This window comes from Leptopilina boulardi, unplaced genomic scaffold (assembly GCF_019393585.1).
Source record: "Leptopilina boulardi isolate dan_hultmark-lab unplaced genomic scaffold, ZJU_Lbou_2.1 LbouV2_1, whole genome shotgun sequence".
Classification (NCBI taxonomy): Eukaryota; Metazoa; Arthropoda; class Insecta; order Hymenoptera; family Figitidae; genus Leptopilina; species Leptopilina boulardi.
Window position 1 is genome coordinate 1,142,404 of NW_026137640.1, and position 20,203 is coordinate 1,162,606.

Genomic DNA, 20,203 nt, shown 5'->3' on the forward strand with positions numbered 1-20,203 from the left:
CAAGATTATGCAATAAAATCTTCTGCCTAAGAAAAATTGAATTTTTTTGTACAGTTTTTTATGCTTTTGGATGAGTTTTTGGTCATAAAAAAGGTCTTCCTCTACTCGGATCTGGGTGTCAATTTTTTTCTACACTTTTCGGTGTATTTTGTGCAAGATTATGCAATAAAATCTTCTGCCTAAGAAAAATTGAATTTTTTTGTACAGTTTTTTATGCTTTTGGATGCGTTTTTGGTCATAAAAAAGGTCTTCCTCTACTCGGATCTGGGTGTCAATTTTTTTCTACACTTTTCGGTGTATTTTGTGCAAGATTATGCAATAAAATCTTCTGCCTAAGAAAAATTGAATTTTTTTGGAAAGTTTTTTATGCTTTTGGATGCGTTTTTGGTCATAAAAAAGGTCTTCCTCTACTCGGATCTGGGTGTCAATTTTTTTCTACACTTTTCGGTGTATTTTGTGCAAGATTATGCAATAAAATCTTCTGCCTAAGAAAAATTGAATTTTTTTGGACAGTTTTTTATGCTTTTGGATGCGTTTTTGGTCATAAAAAAGGTCTTCCTCTACTCGGATCTGTGTGTCAATTTTTTTCTACACTTTTCGGTGTATTTTGTGCAAGATTATGCAATAAAATCTTCTGCCTAAGAAAAATTGAATTTTTTTGTACAGTTTTTTATGCTTTTGGATGCGTTTTTGGTCATAAAAAAGGTCTTCCTCTACTCGGATCTGGGTGTCAATTTTTTTCTACACTTTTCGGTGTATTTTGTGCAAGATTATGCAATAAAATCTTCTGCCTAAGAAAAATTGAATTTTTTTGGACAGTTTTTTATGCTTTTGGATGCGTTTTTGGTCATAAAAAAGGTCTTCCTCTACTCGGATCTGGGTGTCAATTTTTTTCTACACTTTTCGGTGTATTTTGTGCAAGATTATGCAATAAAATCTTCTGCCTAAGAAAAATTGAATTTTTTTGGAAAGTTTTTTATGCTTTTGGATGCGTTTTTGGTCATAAAAAAGGTCTTCCTCTACTCGGATCTGGGTGTCAATTTTTTTCTACACTTTTCGGTGTATTTTGTGCAAGATTATGCAATAAAATCTTCTGCCTAAGAAAAATTGAATTTTTTTGGACAGTTTTTTATGCTTTTGGATGAGTTTTTGGTCATAAAAAAGGTCTTCCTCTACTCGGATCTGGGTGTCAATTTTTTTCTTTACTTTTCGGTGTATTTTGTGCAAGATTATGCAATAAAATCTTCTGCCTAAGAAAAATTGAATTTTTTTGGACAGTTTTTTATGCTTTTGGATGCGTTTTTGGTCATAAAAAAGGTCTTCCTCTACTCGGATCTGTGTGTCAATTTTTTTCTACACTTTTCGGTGTATTTTGTGCAAGATTATGCAATAAAATCTTCTGCCTAAGAAAAATTGAATTTTTTTGTACAGTTTTTTATGCTTTTGGATGCGTTTTTGGTCATAAAAAAGGTCTTCCTCTACTCGGATCTGGGTGTCAATTTTTTTCTACACTTTTCGGTGTATTTTGTGCAAGATTATGCAATAAAATCTTCTGCCTAAGAAAAATTGAATTTTTTTGGACAGTTTTTTATGCTTTTGGATGCGTTTTTGGTCATAAAAAGTGTGTTCCTCTACTCGGATCTGGGTGTCAATTTTTTTCTACACTTTTCGGTGTATTTTGTGCAAGATTATGCAATAAAATCTTCTGCCTAAGAAAAATTGAATTTTTTTGGAAAGTTTTTTATGCTTTTGGATGCGTTTTTGGTCATAAAAAAGGTCTTCCTCTACTCGGATCTGGGTGTCAATTTTTTTCTACACTTTTCGGTGTATTTTGTGCAAGATTATGCAATAAAATCTTCTGCCTAAGAAAAATTGAATTTTTTTGTACAGTTTTTTATGCTTTTGGATGAGTTTTTGGTCATAAAAAAGGTCTTCCTCTACTCGGATCTGGGTGTCAATTTTTTTCTACACTTTTCGGTGTATTTTGTGCAAGATTATGCAATAAAATCTTCTGCCTAAGAAAAATTGAATTTTTTTGTACAGTTTTTTATGCTTTTGGATGCGTTTTTGGTCATAAAAAAGGTCTTCCTCTACTCGGATCTGGGTGTCAATTTTTTTCTACACTTTTCGGTGTATTTTGTGCAAGATTATGCAATAAAATCTTCTGCCTAAGAAAAATTGAATTTTTTTGGAAAGTTTTTTATGCTTTTGGATGCGTTTTTGGTCATAAAAAAGGTCTTCCTCTACTCGGATCTGGGTGTCAATTTTTTTCTACACTTTTCGGTGTATTTTGTGCAAGATTATGCAATAAAATCTTCTGCCTAAGAAAAATTGAATTTTTTTGTACAGTTTTTTATGCTTTTGGATGCGTTTTTGGTCATAAAAAAGGTCTTCCTCTACTCGGATCTGGGTGTCAATTTTTTTCTACACTTTTCGGTGTATTTTGTGCAAGATTATGCAATAAAATCTTCTGCCTAAGAAAAATTGAATTTTTTTGGACAGTTTTTTATGCTTTTGGTTGCGTTTTTGGTCATAAAAAAGGTCTTCCTCTACTCGGATCTGGGTGTCAATTTTTTTCTACACTTTTCGGTGTATTTTGTGCAAGATTATGCAATAAAATCTTCTGCCTAAGAAAAATTGAATTTTTTTGTACAGTTTTTTATGCTTTTGGATGCGTTTTTGGTCATAAAAAAGGTCTTCCTCTACTCGGATCTGGGTGTCAATTTTTTTCTACACTTTTCGGTGTATTTTGTGCAAGATTATGCAATAAAATCTTCTGCCTAAGAAAAATTGAATTTTTTTGGACAGTTTTTTATGCTTTTGGTTGCGTTTTTGGTCATAAAAAAGGTCTTCCTCTACTCGGATCTGGGTGTCAATTTTTTTCTACACTTTTCGGTGTATTTTGTGCAAGATTATGCAATAAAATCTTCTGCCTAAGAAAAATTGAATTTTTTTGGACAGTTTTTTATGCTTTTGGATGCGTTTTTGGTCATAAAAAAGGTCTTCCTCTACTCGGATCTGGGTGTCAATTTTTTTCTACACTTTTCGGTGTATTTTGTGCAAGATTATGCAATAAAATCTTCTGCCTAAGAAAAATTGAATTTTTTTGGACAGTTTTTTATGCTTTTGGTTGCGTTTTTGGTCATAAAAAAGGTCTTCCTCTACTCGGATCTGGGTGTCAATTTTTTTCTACACTTTTCGGTGTATTTTGTGCAAGATTATGCAATAAAATCTTCTGCCTAAGAAAAATTGAATTTTTTTGTACAGTTTTTTATGCTTTTGGATGCGTTTTTGGTCATAAAAAAGGTCTTCCTCTACTCGGATCTGGGTGTCAATTTTTTTCTACACTTTTCGGTGTATTTTGTGCAAGATTATGCAATAAAATCTTCTGCCTAAGAAAAATTGAATTTTTTTGTACAGTTTTTTATGCTTTTGGATGCGTTTTTGGTCATAAAAAAGGTCTTCCTCTACTCGGATCTGGGTGTCAATTTTTTTCTACACTTTTCGGTGTATTTTGTGCAAGATTATGCAATAAAATCTTCTGCCTAAGAAAAATTGAATTTTTTTGGAAAGTTTTTTATGCTTTTGGATGCGTTTTTGGTCATAAAAAAGGTCTTCCTCTACTCGGATCTGGGTGTCAATTTTTTTCTTTACTTTTCGGTGTATTTTGTGCAAGATTATGCAATAAAATCTTCTGCCTAAGAAAAATTGAATTTTTTTGGACAGTTTTTTATGCTTTTGGATGCGTTTTTGGTCATAAAAAAGGTCTTCCTCTACTCGGATCTGTGTGTCAATTTTTTTCTACACTTTTCGGTGTATTTTGTGCAAGATTATGCAATAAAATCTTCTGCCTAAGAAAAATTGAATTTTTTTGTACAGTTTTTTATGCTTTTGGATGCGTTTTTGGTCATAAAAAAGGTCTTCCTCTACTCGGATCTGGGTGTCAATTTTTTTCTACACTTTTCGGTGTATTTTGTGCAAGATTATGCAATAAAATCTTCTGCCTAAGAAAAATTGAATTTTTTTGGACAGTTTTTTATGCTTTTGGATGCGTTTTTGGTCATAAAAAGTGTGTTCCTCTACTCGGATCTGGGTGTCAATTTTTTTCTACACTTTTCGGTGTATTTTGTGCAAGATTATGCAATAAAATCTTCTGCCTAAGAAAAATTGAATTTTTTTGGAAAGTTTTTTATGCTTTTGGATGCGTTTTTGGTCATAAAAAAGGTCTTCCTCTACTCGGATCTGGGTGTCAATTTTTTTCTACACTTTTCGGTGTATTTTGTGCAAGATTATGCAATAAAATCTTCTGCCTAAGAAAAATTGAATTTTTTTGTACAGTTTTTTATGCTTTTGGATGAGTTTTTGGTCATAAAAAAGGTCTTCCTCTACTCGGATCTGGGTGTCAATTTTTTTCTACACTTTTCGGTGTATTTTGTGCAAGATTATGCAATAAAATCTTCTGCCTAAGAAAAATTGAATTTTTTTGTACAGTTTTTTATGCTTTTGGATGCGTTTTTGGTCATAAAAAAGGTCTTCCTCTACTCGGATCTGGGTGTCAATTTTTTTCTACACTTTTCGGTGTATTTTGTGCAAGATTATGCAATAAAATCTTCTGCCTAAGAAAAATTGAATTTTTTTGGAAAGTTTTTTATGCTTTTGGATGCGTTTTTGGTCATAAAAAAGGTCTTCCTCTACTCGGATCTGGGTGTCAATTTTTTTCTACACTTTTCGGTGTATTTTGTGCAAGATTATGCAATAAAATCTTCTGCCTAAGAAAAATTGAATTTTTTTGGAAAGTTTTTTATGCTTTTGGATGCGTTTTTGGTCATAAAAAAGGTCTTCCTCTACTCGGATCTGGGTGTCAATTTTTTTCTACACTTTTCGGTGTATTTTGTGCAAGATTATGCAATAAAATCTTCTGCCTAAGAAAAATTGAATTTTTTTGGAAAGTTTTTTATGCTTTTGGATGCGTTTTTGGTCATAAAAAGTGTGTTCCTCTACTCGGATCTGGGTGTCAATTTTTTTCTACACTTTTCGGTGTATTTTGTGCAAGATTATGCAATAAAATCTTCTGCCTAAGAAAAATTGAATTTTTTTGGAAAGTTTTTTATGCTTTTGGATGCGTTTTTGGTCATAAAAAAGGTCTTCCTCTACTCGGATCTGGGTGTCAATTTTTTTCTACACTTTTCGGTGTATTTTGTGCAAGATTATGCAATAAAATCTTCTGCCTAAGAAAAATTGAATTTTTTTGGACAGTTTTTTATGCTTTTGGTTGCGTTTTTGGTCATAAAAAAGGTCTTCCTCTACTCGGATCTGGGTGTCAATTTTTTTCTACACTTTTCGGTGTATTTTGTGCAAGATTATGCAATAAAATCTTCTGCCTAAGAAAAATTGAATTTTTTTGGACAGTTTTTTATGCTTTTGGATGCGTTTTTGGTCATAAAAAAGGTCTTCCTCTACTCGGATCTGGGTGTCAATTTTTTTCTACACTTTTCGGTGTATTTTGTGCAAGATTATGCAATAAAATCTTCTGCCTAAGAAAAATTGAATTTTTTTGGACAGTTTTTTATGCTTTTGGATGCGTTTTTGGTCATAAAAAAGGTCTTCCTCTACTCGGACCTGGGTGTCAATTTTTAGTATTTTTTTTTCTATAGTTATTTATTTGATACAATAAATACAATTGATACAAATTATCAATGTATTGATAACAACAAATATTTGAAACAATGATACATTTATTTTATTGTAATGAATATTTATTTTGAAGCAATTAAATATTTATTTGATGCAAATAAATATTTATTTTATAATAGTGAAGTAACGGATTATTAGAAGAAAATAAATTTTTTTTCATCGTATTTTCTGAAAGAGGAGCTTCTTAAGGTGTTATTATAGCTTAGTTAATAAATAAGGCGTCGTTTTAAACTTCGCGTAGAGTAGTGAAAGGCAATATACATATGTAAACTATATGTATACCCTCTCTCTTTTTCAATATTTTTCAATGCTACAACTATATTATAGAAATATCTATAATTATCTCAGTAATAAGTAATCTTCAAAAAGACTTATATTTTGCTACAATAATATTCTTGTTTGTTTGACTTATTTCCTTGAACATATTTACTCATTTTAAAGAATTTTTTTTTTATTTTTACATTACAAAAAAAATTTAATAAATGCATGTTTACAAACAAATGGAAAATAAAAATACCTTTTACGACTTCCAAAGTTTCTTGCAACTTTTGCTGTTGGAAAAAATATAATGAAAAACATTTATTTGATTCAAATAATCTAATTTACTATTATCATATAAATATTTACTTGAATCCAATAATTTTTGTAGTAAATTGTATTAGTTTCAAGTACAGAAATTATTACAGTTCAAATTCAATTAATGTTATTGAAATAAATTTTTTTTTATTCAAGTAAATATTTTTTTGATAATAGTCAAGTTATCGAATATTTGAGTCAAGTAATTTTTTTTTTCAGTTTAAAAAAATGCTATTTTCAGAGAAAAAAATTTTCTTATTTCATTGTAGTAATTTTTTCTATTTCCGGAGCAGAAGTTTCAGTTGAAATTTTTCTTTGTAAGTAGTAAAAGTTTATATATATATTTTTTTCCATTATGGAATATAAAAGAAGCTGGAGAGATAAAATTCTCGGGAAAAGGAATTTTCTCCAGATTTATATATACGCAGCTTTATTTATACAATAAGTTAAAAAAAAATTCTTTCCTATAAAGATGTTGTGAGTAAAATTTGTTTTTTTTTTCAAATTTAAAACAAACATCTTCATTTGGTATAAATCCAACATTGCAATGTGGTGTCGCAAATTCCTACCGGATATTTATCGGATGATTTGCGCTTGAGTATGCAACGCAGATGTAATCTACATTTACAATCCTTGTCTTGAAACTTCCTCTTTTTCTTTCTCTTTCTCTCTCTCGATATCTTCATTCGATTGTCCTCTTATAGAATAACATTTGACTTTTCCCGTGTTGCAAAAGAATCCGCTCACGAATTTTTATAATCCTATATTTACTTTCGCCTCGATTTATAATCATTTCAAAACAATACCTCGTGCTTTTTCTTGGATGTTGAGGATTTTTTTTTTTTTTTTTTTTTTTTGTAAGGATATGTCACGTAAGTTATCCTTCGTTAATTTTAAATTAAAATTATTAAAAATTAAAAAATTCTTATAATTTTTCCGTTAAATAGGGAAAATTTCAATTTATAATTTTAATAATGAATTTATATTTTCACATGGAAGGACAAATTATACATGTAAGATTTTTTTTTTAATTTGATGAAAAATTACACTTTTTATGTGGAAAAGTGTAATAGAACAATGCTATAAAAATCTAATATAGCATGATGCTTTCCATTTAATAGATGTTAATGTGAAAATGTAATTAGTGTAACTCAAATTCTTATATGCGCATGAACATCATGAATCAATTATTGTACTCTGCATATAGAAAGTTTCAATTAAATAATGAATAAATATATTATTTTAGACAACTATAATATAATTATATATATATTTTCCTCAGTTTTTTTTTTTTTTTTTTTTTTTTTTTATAAACGACGATAATAAATCTATTTTTTTTATTTGCAAACTCATCGATATCTTCTTATATGAAGCTAATTACTTCTTATTTTATAAACCCTCTTTCTGTTTATTGTATGAGAGTGTGTTAACGGTATTCTGTGTGTAATAATAAATATAGTGTTATTTGGATCTTTATGACTTCGATAATTGTCCGAGTCTCAATATAGGATGTACCATATATATATAATGGGTTTACTATAAAGAAAATCAAATACAGTGAGACGACAAAATTTCATAGCATTTCAAAAAAAAAAAAAAAAAAAAATTTAATCTCATTATTTTTATTATTTTTAAAAAAAGGAGACAAAAAATTTGGAGAATTTTTATAAATTTGCATAAAAATAAATTTAATAAATAGTAAATAAATAAGTAAATAATAAATAAATAGAAAAGTAAATAATAAATTAATAAATAAGTAAACAATAAATAAATATTAAAGAAATAATAAATAAATAATAAATTAATAATAAATTAATAATAAATTAATAATAAATTAATAATAAATAAATAATAATTTGCATAATGAGAGAACAAAAAAAATAATAATAATAATAATAAAAAAATATTTTAATATTTTATTTTTTTATTTATTTTTTTATTTATTTTTTTTATTTATTTTTTTTTAATAATTTTTTTTAATAATCTCCTTGAGATTAATTATTTATTTATTTAGAAAATTTATTATAGATATTTATAATCTGATTATAAAAAAAAAAAAAAAAAAAAATTAAGTGAATTTTCTATGTGATGTATTAATTGAAGAAAATGTTTCAGACGCTTCGAGGAGGATGAGAGGCTGCAAATGTTTGACGAGGGCGCAGGTCAGTGCTCCGCAGAAGCCTGCTCTTCTGATCGGAAATGACTATGACGAGCGTGGCTGTCATAGACCAGGGTAGCTTGCCCTTCAATATGCTCACTCCTAAGAGGTACCACCTCCAACAGGGGTTAGCACCAAATACATCATCTACCGCTTCTAACAAGGTAAAAATATTTTTTTCAATTTTTTTAAAAATTTTTTTTATGATAATAAATTTGCAAAAATTCGAAATTAATTGTAATTTATTTTCAAAAAGCTTTCTGATAGTGAAAAAAAATTTATTTTCCCCAAATAATCGATTATTATCAAAATAAATATTTATTTCAATCCAATAATTTCTGTATTTAATAAGAAATAAATAAATTTATTTGGATCAAATAATTTCTATATTTAATAACAAATAAATATTTATTGAAACCAAATAATTTCTATATTTAATAACAAATAAATATTTATTTGGATCAAATAATTTCTATATTTAATAACAAATAAATATTTATTGGAACCAAATAATTTCTGTATAATATTTATTTGGACAAAATAATTTCTATATTTAAAACAAATAATTATTTATTTCATAATAGTCGATTATTTGTGGAAAATAAAATTTTTTCATTTGCATTAAATAATTATTATTTAATAAAATAGAAAATTATTTCAATTAAATGGTAATTATTTTAATTGAATGGTAAATATTTCATTTAATTGTTATTTGTTTCCAAAACAAAAATTATTGTTCCAAATACTTTTTAATACAAATAAAAATTGTTTGGTTCAAATAAAAAATTGTTTGGTTCAAATAAAAAATTGTTTGGTACAAATAAAAATTTTTTTGATTCAAATAAATATTTATTTAACAATAATAAAGTAACCGATTATTAAAATAAAATATTGTTTTTTTTTGCAGTGCGAAAAACGGGACTAGAAGGAAAAAAAATTATAGGTTATGTTTATGAATTTGTATTTGATATTTGGAGAAAATACAAAATAGAAGATCATTTCAAATCATTAATCTTCATCCAAATAATGATTTTAAAATTACATATATAACTGAAAAGTAATTTTTTAATCAAAATAACTAACATGAACGTAACCTCGTTTTTTTTTGCATCTTAGGTCCCTTTCTTCACAATTAATTCACAAAAGTCCGCATATAGTGTTAAAAGAATGAAATTTTTATATATGACCAATTAGATATTAAAATCGTTGCATTTAAATATTCTTGAACTAATTACATACATAAATAAATGTAAATATGTAGAACGTAAAAGAAATTTAAAATAATTAAAATGCTTCCTAGAAATATTTTTATATTATCGCTCTCTACATTTTTTTTTTATTCTTTTTTTTGGTAACGAAATTGAAAATCATAAAAAGATTCTCTTTAGACACAAGAAAGTGAATAGAGTAATAATTATTTTCGAGGGATAATTGAAAGCAATTAATTAGCGCAAACGATCTTTCAAAGTTACATAACTTCTTATATATTTATACCTTAGAATGAACGTACTTCCGTTTAGATATTAATTATCATTTTTTTTTATCGGTCATCACTTCTTGTGAGTTTTCATTTTTTTTTTTTTTTTTTTTTTTTCATTTTATTTGCAATTCTTCTGCTTTTTTAAAAATGTAAAAAAAATTTTGTTAAACGAGTTTAAAAGTTTTATATAATTTGAGAATTTGTAAATTTTATGTAACATCCTGTTCTGATTTAGTTGTCCATTTAAAACCAGAAATAATCTCAAATTATTTTTATTGTTTATTTTTTTAATTTTAAATATTTTTTTTGAACACCGAGTGTATAGACACGCAAACAGATTTAATGTATATTTTATAAAATCCTATTTGCAGCAAGCATCCACACACAGAATTATATTATATCCGTCAAATCTTTTAACCGGTTTTTCTATTTCGACTCACTCGTGCAATATTCCCTTATACACTAATAATAATAGTTTGTGCCCACATTCTAAATGATATAACATATATTTTATTTATATTTGCACGTATTAAATTTAATTCTAAATTATAATTTAATAAATGTAGATTTTTATTTATTTAAAATCGATTTTATAGTTATGAAAATGTGTAACGAAAATAATCCCACTTTTCCTTATTTTTCTCATTGTCATATATATATATATATATAATTGTTCGTGTCGCTGTCGACTTTCTATTTTCTTTATACAAAAAGGAAATTAAAACAATAGACATGGAAAGCGTTTTCTTTTATAATTATTTTTATAAGTAAATTTTTTTCTTTTTAATATTTTATATCTAAATATTTGTAAATGAAAATTATTAACTGTAATTTCATTTTTGAATTACCTAATTAGGTGTTGTAACCAACTTTAAACATTTCATAATACTAATACTTTTATCTGTTCGCTTCGTTTCCTAAGCGCATATTGCATATTGCAAAAATTAAGAACTTAATTAAGAGCAATTGCATTTTAAAGGGAAGAATATATATTAAAATCAAGTAAAAGTTCATACAGGAATTTTTAGTAAAAAAAATGTAGAATTAGAAATCTAATTTTCCAGTGCTTTGAAATAAATTAAAAATTTTAATAACTAAATTAAACTTTAAAAAAAATTAAATTATTAAATATTACTAAAAATTAATCAAAAAAAAAATAAATATTATTAAAAATTAATCACAAAAAAAATAAATATTATTAAAAATTAATCAAAAAAAAAAAAAAATATTATTAAAAAATTGGTAAAATTTTTTTCATATTGAAAAAAAATTGTGTAAAATTTTCCAGCAAAAATTTTTAATAGATGCGTTTTCTAAAATAAAGAGTTGAATAGAAAATTAAAGATTAATTAAAGAGAGAGAGAGAGAAAGAGAAAGAAAAAAAAATCTTGATATAAAAAAAATATAAAGGATCAACGAAGTATGTAATATTAATTAGTATAAGAGAAGTCTACTTTCCCTGCTGACCATGGTCTGAATCTAGATAAACACACCAAGATGATGAGCACCTTCGTGTCTGCACTCAACTTCTTTCGCTATTATTTTTTCTTTTTTTTTTTTTTTATTCTTTTTTCTTAGATTTATACCTCATCTCCATTTCCTGATTCATCTAACTGATTCAACTTTGATATTCAAATTAATGCTTCCTTCAACCTAGACTTGTGATGGGACTGAAAACACCTTTCTGAATTTTATTTTCTCTATTATTGCTTCACCTTTTTCAAATTTCATATATTTTTTTTTTTTAATTTTATTTGTAAGGAAATGTCATTTTTCAGATATATAAATTCGAAATCTATTTTTTTTATTTTTTAGAATTTAAAAAAGGGTGGAAATATTAATCGAAAGCAATTTTATTTATTTTATTTATTTCTATTTATTTTTGTAAAATTATTTTTATTTATTTCTATTTATTTTTGTTAATTATTTTTATTTATTTATATTTTTTTAATTTTGTATTAAACCAAGTCCACTTCTGGGCCGAAAGGCTGAAGCTTAATTAATAAATAATATTTTTATTTATTTCTATTTATTTTTGTTAATTATTTTTAATTATTTCTATTTATTTTTGTAAAATTATTTTTATTTATTTCTATTTATTTTTGTTAATTATTTTTAATTATTTCTATTTATTTTTGTAAAATTATTTTTATTTATTTCTATTTATTTTTGTAAAATTATTTTTATTTAGTTGAAAAAAATTGAGATTTATTGGAAAATTTTTATTAAATTTTTGGTAATAATTTGAAAAAATAAAATTTTTCTCCGCGAATATATTTCTGAAAAAATGACTTTTCCGGTTTCTCTCTTTTTAAGTTTCAAACGCGCGTGTATATATATATGCTTCCTTATAAGAAATTTCCACACGCGTCTTACCACTTCTCAATTAGTGACACACATGCGTTGAACGTTGAAGATGCTTTGGCGTAATAATTAGATACCTTGTACTTACATCCGGCATCTCAATTGGCGGATACAATCATTATATAGTACCTGTGTGTATGTGTGTGTGTGTGTTAGAGTGCTTGCAAATAACAAAATTTCTCATAGGGAAAAATTATCAGAGTAATATGCAAATTAATTTCAACTTCAAAATTTTAAATCTTGATTATAATTGATAAATAGAAACTTTTTCTTTCGTTGACGCAAAAATTTATTAACGAAAGTGTCACATTTTTTCTGAAAAAAAATTTTATTTTATTTAAAAATTAATAATTTACTTTTTCTTTCATTGACGCAAAAATTTATTAACGAAAGTGTCACATTTTTTCTAAAAAAAAAATTTATTTTATTTAAAAATTAATAATTTACTATGAATAAATGTGATTTGGGAAATTTCTTCTTCTTTTTTTTTAAATTTTTAGATAAGAAAAATTTGTCAAAGAACATAAATTTTTTTTTTAAATAGATATACTTTCACCAAAAATTCTCTGTATGTAAATTCCATTTTTCTTTTTTACATACAAAATATTCAATTCCGTAAATTCTTTTTCTATTGGATTTTAAAAAAAAAATTATTCTTATATTTTTTAAAAAATTTTTTTTTTAGGTTTCGAATTCGTTGTATTTATTATTTTAACAGAGACCATGAAATAAACGTAATATGACAACGAGACGTGTAATAGTTTTGCAGACAAGATGTACAACAAGTTACTAGGTTACCGCTATTTCTATACCATTTAAGTAATAAATTCTTTTCTTTATAAGCATTCCTATTCCACAATCAGTAGAACCAGCATGTCGTATATATATATTGTATCAGCGCAGATGAGGAGAAAAAAAAGGAAACCATACTCGTTTAATTAAAAAATACTTCCGCTCTTACGTTTTAATATTGTGAAATGAGAAATTCATTATTATGTCAAATATTTACTTATGTTTTTAAAAGAAAATAGTAAATTTTTTATCAGCTTTTTTTAAAAAAAACGGTTTTACGCTTTTCAATTTATAAAAATGACTGGAAAAAAAATTATTCGATTCAAATATAATCGATTTCTCGACTATTATCAAATAAATATTTACTTGAACCAAATAATTTTTTTTGGACCGAATATTTTTTATTTGAATCAAATTTAACTATTATCAAATAAATATTTACTTGAACCAAATAATTTTTTTTTGGACCGAATAATTTTTATTTAAATTAAATTTAAGTATTATTAAATAAATATTTACTTGATCCAAATAATTTTTTTTTTTTTTTGACCGAATAATTTTTATTTGAATTAAATTTAACTATTATCAAATAAATATTTACTTGAACCAAATAATTATTTTTGGACCGAATATTTTTTATTTGAATCAAATTTAACTATTATCAAATAAATATTTACTAGAACCAAACAATTTTTTTTTTGGATCGAATAATTTTTTTTGGATCGAATAATTTTTTATTCGACCAAAATAATTATTAATTTGAACTAAATTATTTTTTTTTTTAACCAAATAATTTTTATTTCAATGAAATAAATTTTTTTAGTGTATATTGTTTCAAAAATACTTTGGAATTTAAATTTGTATTCGAAAAAAAATATTGTAAAAGGAAATTCATTAAATTTCATTTAATGCTAATGATTTCCTTTAAAATGTAAAATTTATTTTTATTTATCTTTTATTTTATCATGTCAAATTTTAGAAATCTTAATACAAGTTAAAAATAATAAGTTGCAATTAAGATTTTATAGAAGTAAAGATCATCTGAACATAATTCGAACAGTTTTTCTCTTACATATAGCCAATTAAGAAGACAGAGATTTATTGAGTCTGGAGGGCCTTAATTGAAAATCAGTTTTTTTTTTTCCCCCTCTGAAATATATATATATTGTGTATAGATAAATGTAACTCGACTATTTCATCGCATTTATAGCGATAAGAAATCATGATGTAGAGACACAATTGTTGTAAAAGTGTTGCACTATCATGATCATCATCATCAACATTGATACGGTCATCTAATGAATCCAAGGGAATCTGGAGTACACAGAATCCGTTTTAGAGTGCGGTCAGTGTAACATCTATATGTACCACATTTTCTTGTTCATTGCCATTTGTGTTGCCTTTATGACACCAAATCGAGATAAAAATACGGTCATGATTCAGTTCTTCAATTAAAAAAAAAAAAATAGCATTAAAATTAATTTTTTTATTCGGCAAAAAAAAAATCAAAATTTCATTTTTTTATTTTTCTTTTTCCAGAGAGAAAGGAGTACGATTTTAGTAGCTCAAGAGTTTAAAATGTCTTTAAAAGGAAATCGAAGCAAGAGAGACTTTTATTAATCCTCAATAAAGAAAGCTAAACCAAGTCAACTTCTGGACATCATGAGAGAAAGAGAGAGATAGAGAGAGAGAGAGATTGCAGTCATTATTCTTGTCAATTTTTGCAAATTAAATTTACCGCAATTTTGTTCTGATCTATATCCGACTTGATATGCCACACCCGGCCTTATATTCCAGCTTCAAGTTACACCTGCAACAGAATGCATGCTACTAGTTTATATATATATATATATATATATACTTTCTGTTTTTCGACTGACAGATCGAGTGCAATACAAAAGCTCTCTTACGTGAGCGTGAGACAAAACTTTTACGGCTATCGCCCGAGAAAGTAAGTGTTGAAGGCTTGCTTCGGGCCTTCGAGCACTTGTCTGGCCCATTTTCCATTTTTTTCTCTCTTTTACACTCTCAGAAATAGAATTAAAAATAACTGGCTAATTAGAATCTAGAAAATCGAATATATTCGAAATGTTTGATTCGAAAAAAAAATTGTACAAAAAAAAAACTCTTTTTTAAATTTGATTTTTAAATTCCAAATTTCCATTTTTTTCTCTTTTATACTTTTAGAAATAGAATTCAAAATAGCTGGCAAAATTAGAATCTAAAAAATCGAATTTATTCAAAAAAATCCGATTTCGAAAAAAAATTCTCAATTACAAAAAAATTCTCATTTTTAACAAATTCCATTTTTAAATTCCAAATTTTCATATTTTTTCTCTTTTATACTTTTTGAAATAGAATCCAAAATAGCTGGATAATTAGAATCTTGAAAATCAAATTTATACGAAACATCCGACTCGAAAAAAAAAATTCTACAAAAAATATACTCATTTTTAAATTCCAAATTTTCATATTTTTTCTCTCTTTTATACTTTTACAAATAGAATCCAAATTAGCTGGCTAATTAGAATCTTTCTAGAACATCGAATTTATTCAAAAGATCCGATTTCGAAAAAAAATTCTCATTTTTAAATTTGATTTTTAAATTCTAAATTTCCATTTTTTTCCTCTCTTTTATACTTTTATAAATAGAATCCAAAATAGCTGGCTAAGTAGAATCTAGAAAATCGAATTTATTCAAAAAATCCGATTTCGATACAAATTTCTCAATTACAAAAAAAATTCTCATTTTTAACAAATTCCATTTTTAAATTACAAATTTCCATTTTTTTTTCTCTTTTATGCTTTTAGAAATAGAATCCAAAATAGCTGGCTAATTAGAATCATTCTAGAAAATCGAATTTATTCGAAACATCCAATTGGAAAAAAAAATTCTCTTCTTTAATTACAAAAAAATATTTTCAATTTATTATTAAAAGAGAAATTTTTAATTTATTATTTTTTTTTGAAAGAAAAAAACCAATTTCTTAAAAATGATCATTTCTGGTTTCATTGACATGTGAAAAGTGCATCGATTTCTCCAAGGAAACGAATTGCAATATGTTCATCTTGAAAATAAGTTTGAACCAATTTCACTTTCTCCAAAGATTCTTCCTCTTTTAGTTAAAAAAAAAAAGAAAAAAACAATTTTTTTCCCATTCTCGATTTTTTAATCGAATAAACAAATATATTCTTATCTCAGAATTTCTTTTCTTTTTTTTTCTTTTTTTTCTGTATGACTTCTTTCAGCAAAGATGGAAAAATATAAACGAACTTTGATTTATACAAATGAAAGCAATAATCTCAAATCTTGTTTTCTTATAAGCGACAATATCAACGATCTGAAAACAGAAAAAAAAGAACCGTAAATATCGATTTTCTCTCTATATATATTTTATTAAAAACCGTGAACAAGAGAAATTTACATTTTATTTAACCAATGAAAAAGAAAATGACTCATTATTTTATTTAACAATTTCTAATTGTAATTTCTCCATTAAAAATTTTAGCACAACAAAATTGAGTTCATAAAAAAAATTTTTGTTAAGAGAAATCGATATCATTCATCAATAAACTCATCATTATATTTATTATATATACGACTATACGAGTTAAATGAGAATTTTCTAAATAATTATTTACTTCTTTCTTTAAGTGATCGAAATTAATATTTTTAAGAGCTGTCAATTTTGTTTTCCATTATTTGGAATTGAAAATTATTCTGAATTATTAAAATTCGAAAATTTTTTTTTTTAGAAATTTTATTTTTTGAAAAAGTTAATCGCTATTTCTCTTTAAAAAAAAAAAAAAATTGAAAATTATTTTTTTATTTTCCCCGCATTTAGAATTTATAACATTGATACGTTAATTTAATGTTCATTTAACGAATTCTATAATAAACGATATGATCTTGAAGGAACGCTAATTTCAACTTTTATGATAATTCATTACATAAGTGTAGTTGTTGGTAAGTGAAGGTCAATGCCTTATTATTAACGATAAATAGTATCCCATATAATAAGTACAGGATATCCACTCGCGCGTAATCGCATTTCTCTCTTGTGAGAAAAATACCAGGAAACCCATCGTCCAAAGGCATGTTGAGATCAAAGGTCCTTTTATATTAAAAAAATTTTAATTTACAATTTTAATTTACAATATTCTCAATTAGTTTTCTATTTTTTCTGAAAAATAATTATTTTTCTTTTTTTTTTATGATTTCAGAATTACGATACGTTGAGTAAGGGGAAAAAATCATGGAGTGTCAGATTGGGATTATCGCGTCAGAGTCAATCTTCAGAGGATCCGGTCAAAGGCTGGGGAACCATTAGCGGTGGTAGTTCGCTGTCTCATCAAATAATTTATGGCGAGCCATGGATTTATGGAACGGTTCGCGCATCACGATCTGGACATGATCCACGTGCTTTTTTAACTCCTCCCCCACCAACAGGAGCTCCAATTCTTATTGTGTGTTCTTGTCCTGAATTTTTGAGTGGAACCTCTAGAAAATTGGGCAATTGCACAAAATGTGGAGGTCATCGACTTGCTGGAATTCCCTTTGGGGGAACCTGCAGGATACCAACCACGTCAGTGAGAACTCGACCCAGTTTAGCGGGTAAGAAAATTATATTTTTCTATTGAAAATTAAAAAATTAAAAAAATTTTTTTTTTCTATTTCAAGGAATACTAAAACCTATGGACGATCCTTATGATCAAATGCGAAGAAATCGTCTCGTAGAACCACGATCAAGAACCAGAAGTATTTCTCCACATCGTCAAAATGGACATAGGGATCTAAGAAGTCAAAGTGTAATGCGAGGTGAATCAAATCAAGAATCCTCATCGTCACGATTGGAATGGTATAATGAAACCGATAGGCAAACATTGAATGACGAATGGTCGTCTGATTCGAAAAATAATCGTAACACTTTGGGAAGATTTCGTGGTTCCAAATCACGTCCAACAATTGATGATTGGCAAATGATATCAACACGTAAAGATGAAAATTGGAAAAATACATCTAACGATTCACGAAGAAGTATTTTAGAATGTAATGTAAATCCTTATCAATTGGTGAAGAAAAATCCAAAGGATGAAGACGACCTAAGCGATGACCTTTCAGATAATGCCCTCGAGCATTGTACAAAGGACGATATACCATGTAGTCTCTTTGATTCTTCGAAAGTTAAATCAATTGAAAGAATACCAAATCGAAGTGCAGTGGCGGCAATTGGCGGTCAAAGAATAAGAGTTTTCAATGAGCCAAGAGAAATATCGGACGAGGAAGATTTCCCCTTGACTGGTATACCAATACCTAAAGTTTCTCCAAAGAGACCGCCAAGAAGATTAAAGGAGACTAAGACTGTGTTGAAAAGTATTTTAAAAAAAGGACGATTCGATGGGAAAAGAAAGAATGTCCTATTCAATGTAGATAATGTTATTTTTGCACCGGAAAAATCATTGGAGTCTAACGTTTCCAGACGAACGAGTCGAACTTCAATTGGAAGTAAAGAAATCGATGAATTGGAGAATGAGCCAATTGTTCATGAGGCGCAAATTATTGAGAAACCCAAGTTTATCACTATTCCAAACATTAAAGATCCAGGGAAGCATGAGAGACGAAAAGTGACGGAAATGAAGATTTCATCGCGAGTTAAAAATCAAGAGCCAGTTGAAAAGATCAAGATTGACAAGTTCGTGCCTTCCAAGAAGCTGGACAATTTTCAGATTAAAAAGATTGAAAAAACTAATGCCGACGTGAAAATTGAGATAAAGAAAAATATTTTACAATCTGAAATGAGGAAAATTGAACAGAATCGTGTTAATAGTGATAAGAAAATAATGAAGGAAAAAATGGAATATATCAAACCGGAAGACGAGACAGAATTGGAGATTGAAATCGAGGAGCTAAAACGTCAACTGGGTGATATTGCCGTCGATGAAAAGGATCTTATTCTTAAATCTGAAGGTTAGTACGATTTTTATCCTTTTGCAATTTGAAAAATCTTCACTTACAATATACGAAGTAAAAAAATACAAAAACAAAAATACAAAATACAGAAGACAAAAAAAAAATACAAAATACAAAAAAATTCCAAAATACTAAACATAGAAGACAACAAAAATACAAAATACAAAAAAATTCCAAAATACAAACAAATTCAAAAATACCAAATACGGAAGACAAAAAAATACAAAATACAGAAGACAAAAAAAATACAAAATACAAAAAAATTCCAAAATACGAAAATACAAACAAATTCAAAAATACAAAATACGGAAGACAAAAAAATACAAAATACAAAAAAAATACAAAATACCGAAGACAAAAAAATACTAAATACAAACAAATTCAAAAATACAAAATACAAAAAAATTCCAAAATACTAAACATAGAAGACAACAAAAATACAAAATACAAAAAAATTCCAAAATACAAACAAATTCAAAAATACAAAATACGGAAGACAAAAAAATACAAAATACAAAAAAATACAAAATACCGAAGACAAAAAAATACTAAATACAAACAAATTCAAAAATACAAAATACAAAAAAATTCCAAAATACTAAACATAGAAGACAACAAAAATACAAAATACAAACAAATTCAAAAATACAAACAAATTCAAAAATACAAAATACGGAAGACAAAAAAATACAAAATACAAAAAAAATACAAAATACCGAAGACAAAAAAATACTAAATACAAACAAATTCAAAAATGCAAAATACAAAAAAATTCCAAAATACTAAACATAGAAGACAACAAAAATACAAAATACAAAAAAATTCCAAAATACTAAACATAGAAGACAACAAAAATACAAAATACAAAAAAATTCCAAAATACAAACAAATTCAAAAATACCAAATACGGAAGACAAAAAAATACAAAATACAGAAGACAAAAAAAATACTAAATACAAAAAAATTCCAAAATACTAAATACAGAAGACAACAAAAATACAAAATACAAAAAAATTCAAAAATACAAAATACCGAAGACAAAAAAAATACTAAATACAAACAAATTCAAAAATGCAAAATACAAAAAAATTCCAAAATACTAAACATAGAAGACAACAAAAATACAAAATACAAAAAAATTCCAAAATACAAAATACAAACAAATTCA

The 20,203-nt window shown here is 26.2% G+C and overlaps 1 protein-coding gene across 2 annotated transcripts in view; it reads left to right on the forward strand.

Moving 5' to 3' along the window:
• The window catches only part of LOC127286156 (uncharacterized), a 56,394-nt gene that overhangs the window by 28,921 nt on the left and 7,270 nt on the right, over window positions 1–20,203 (forward strand). For both annotated transcript variants that reach the window (XM_051312584.1, XM_051312520.1), the window contains exons 2-4: window positions 8,386–8,592; window positions 17,289–17,679; window positions 17,746–19,032. In XM_051312584.1, the coding sequence (XP_051168541.1) occupies window positions 8,470–8,592; window positions 17,289–17,679; window positions 17,746–19,032 (1,801 nt within the window). In that variant the 5' untranslated portion in view covers window positions 8,386–8,469. The remainder of the gene's footprint in view (window positions 1–8,385; window positions 8,593–17,288; window positions 17,680–17,745; window positions 19,033–20,203) is intronic.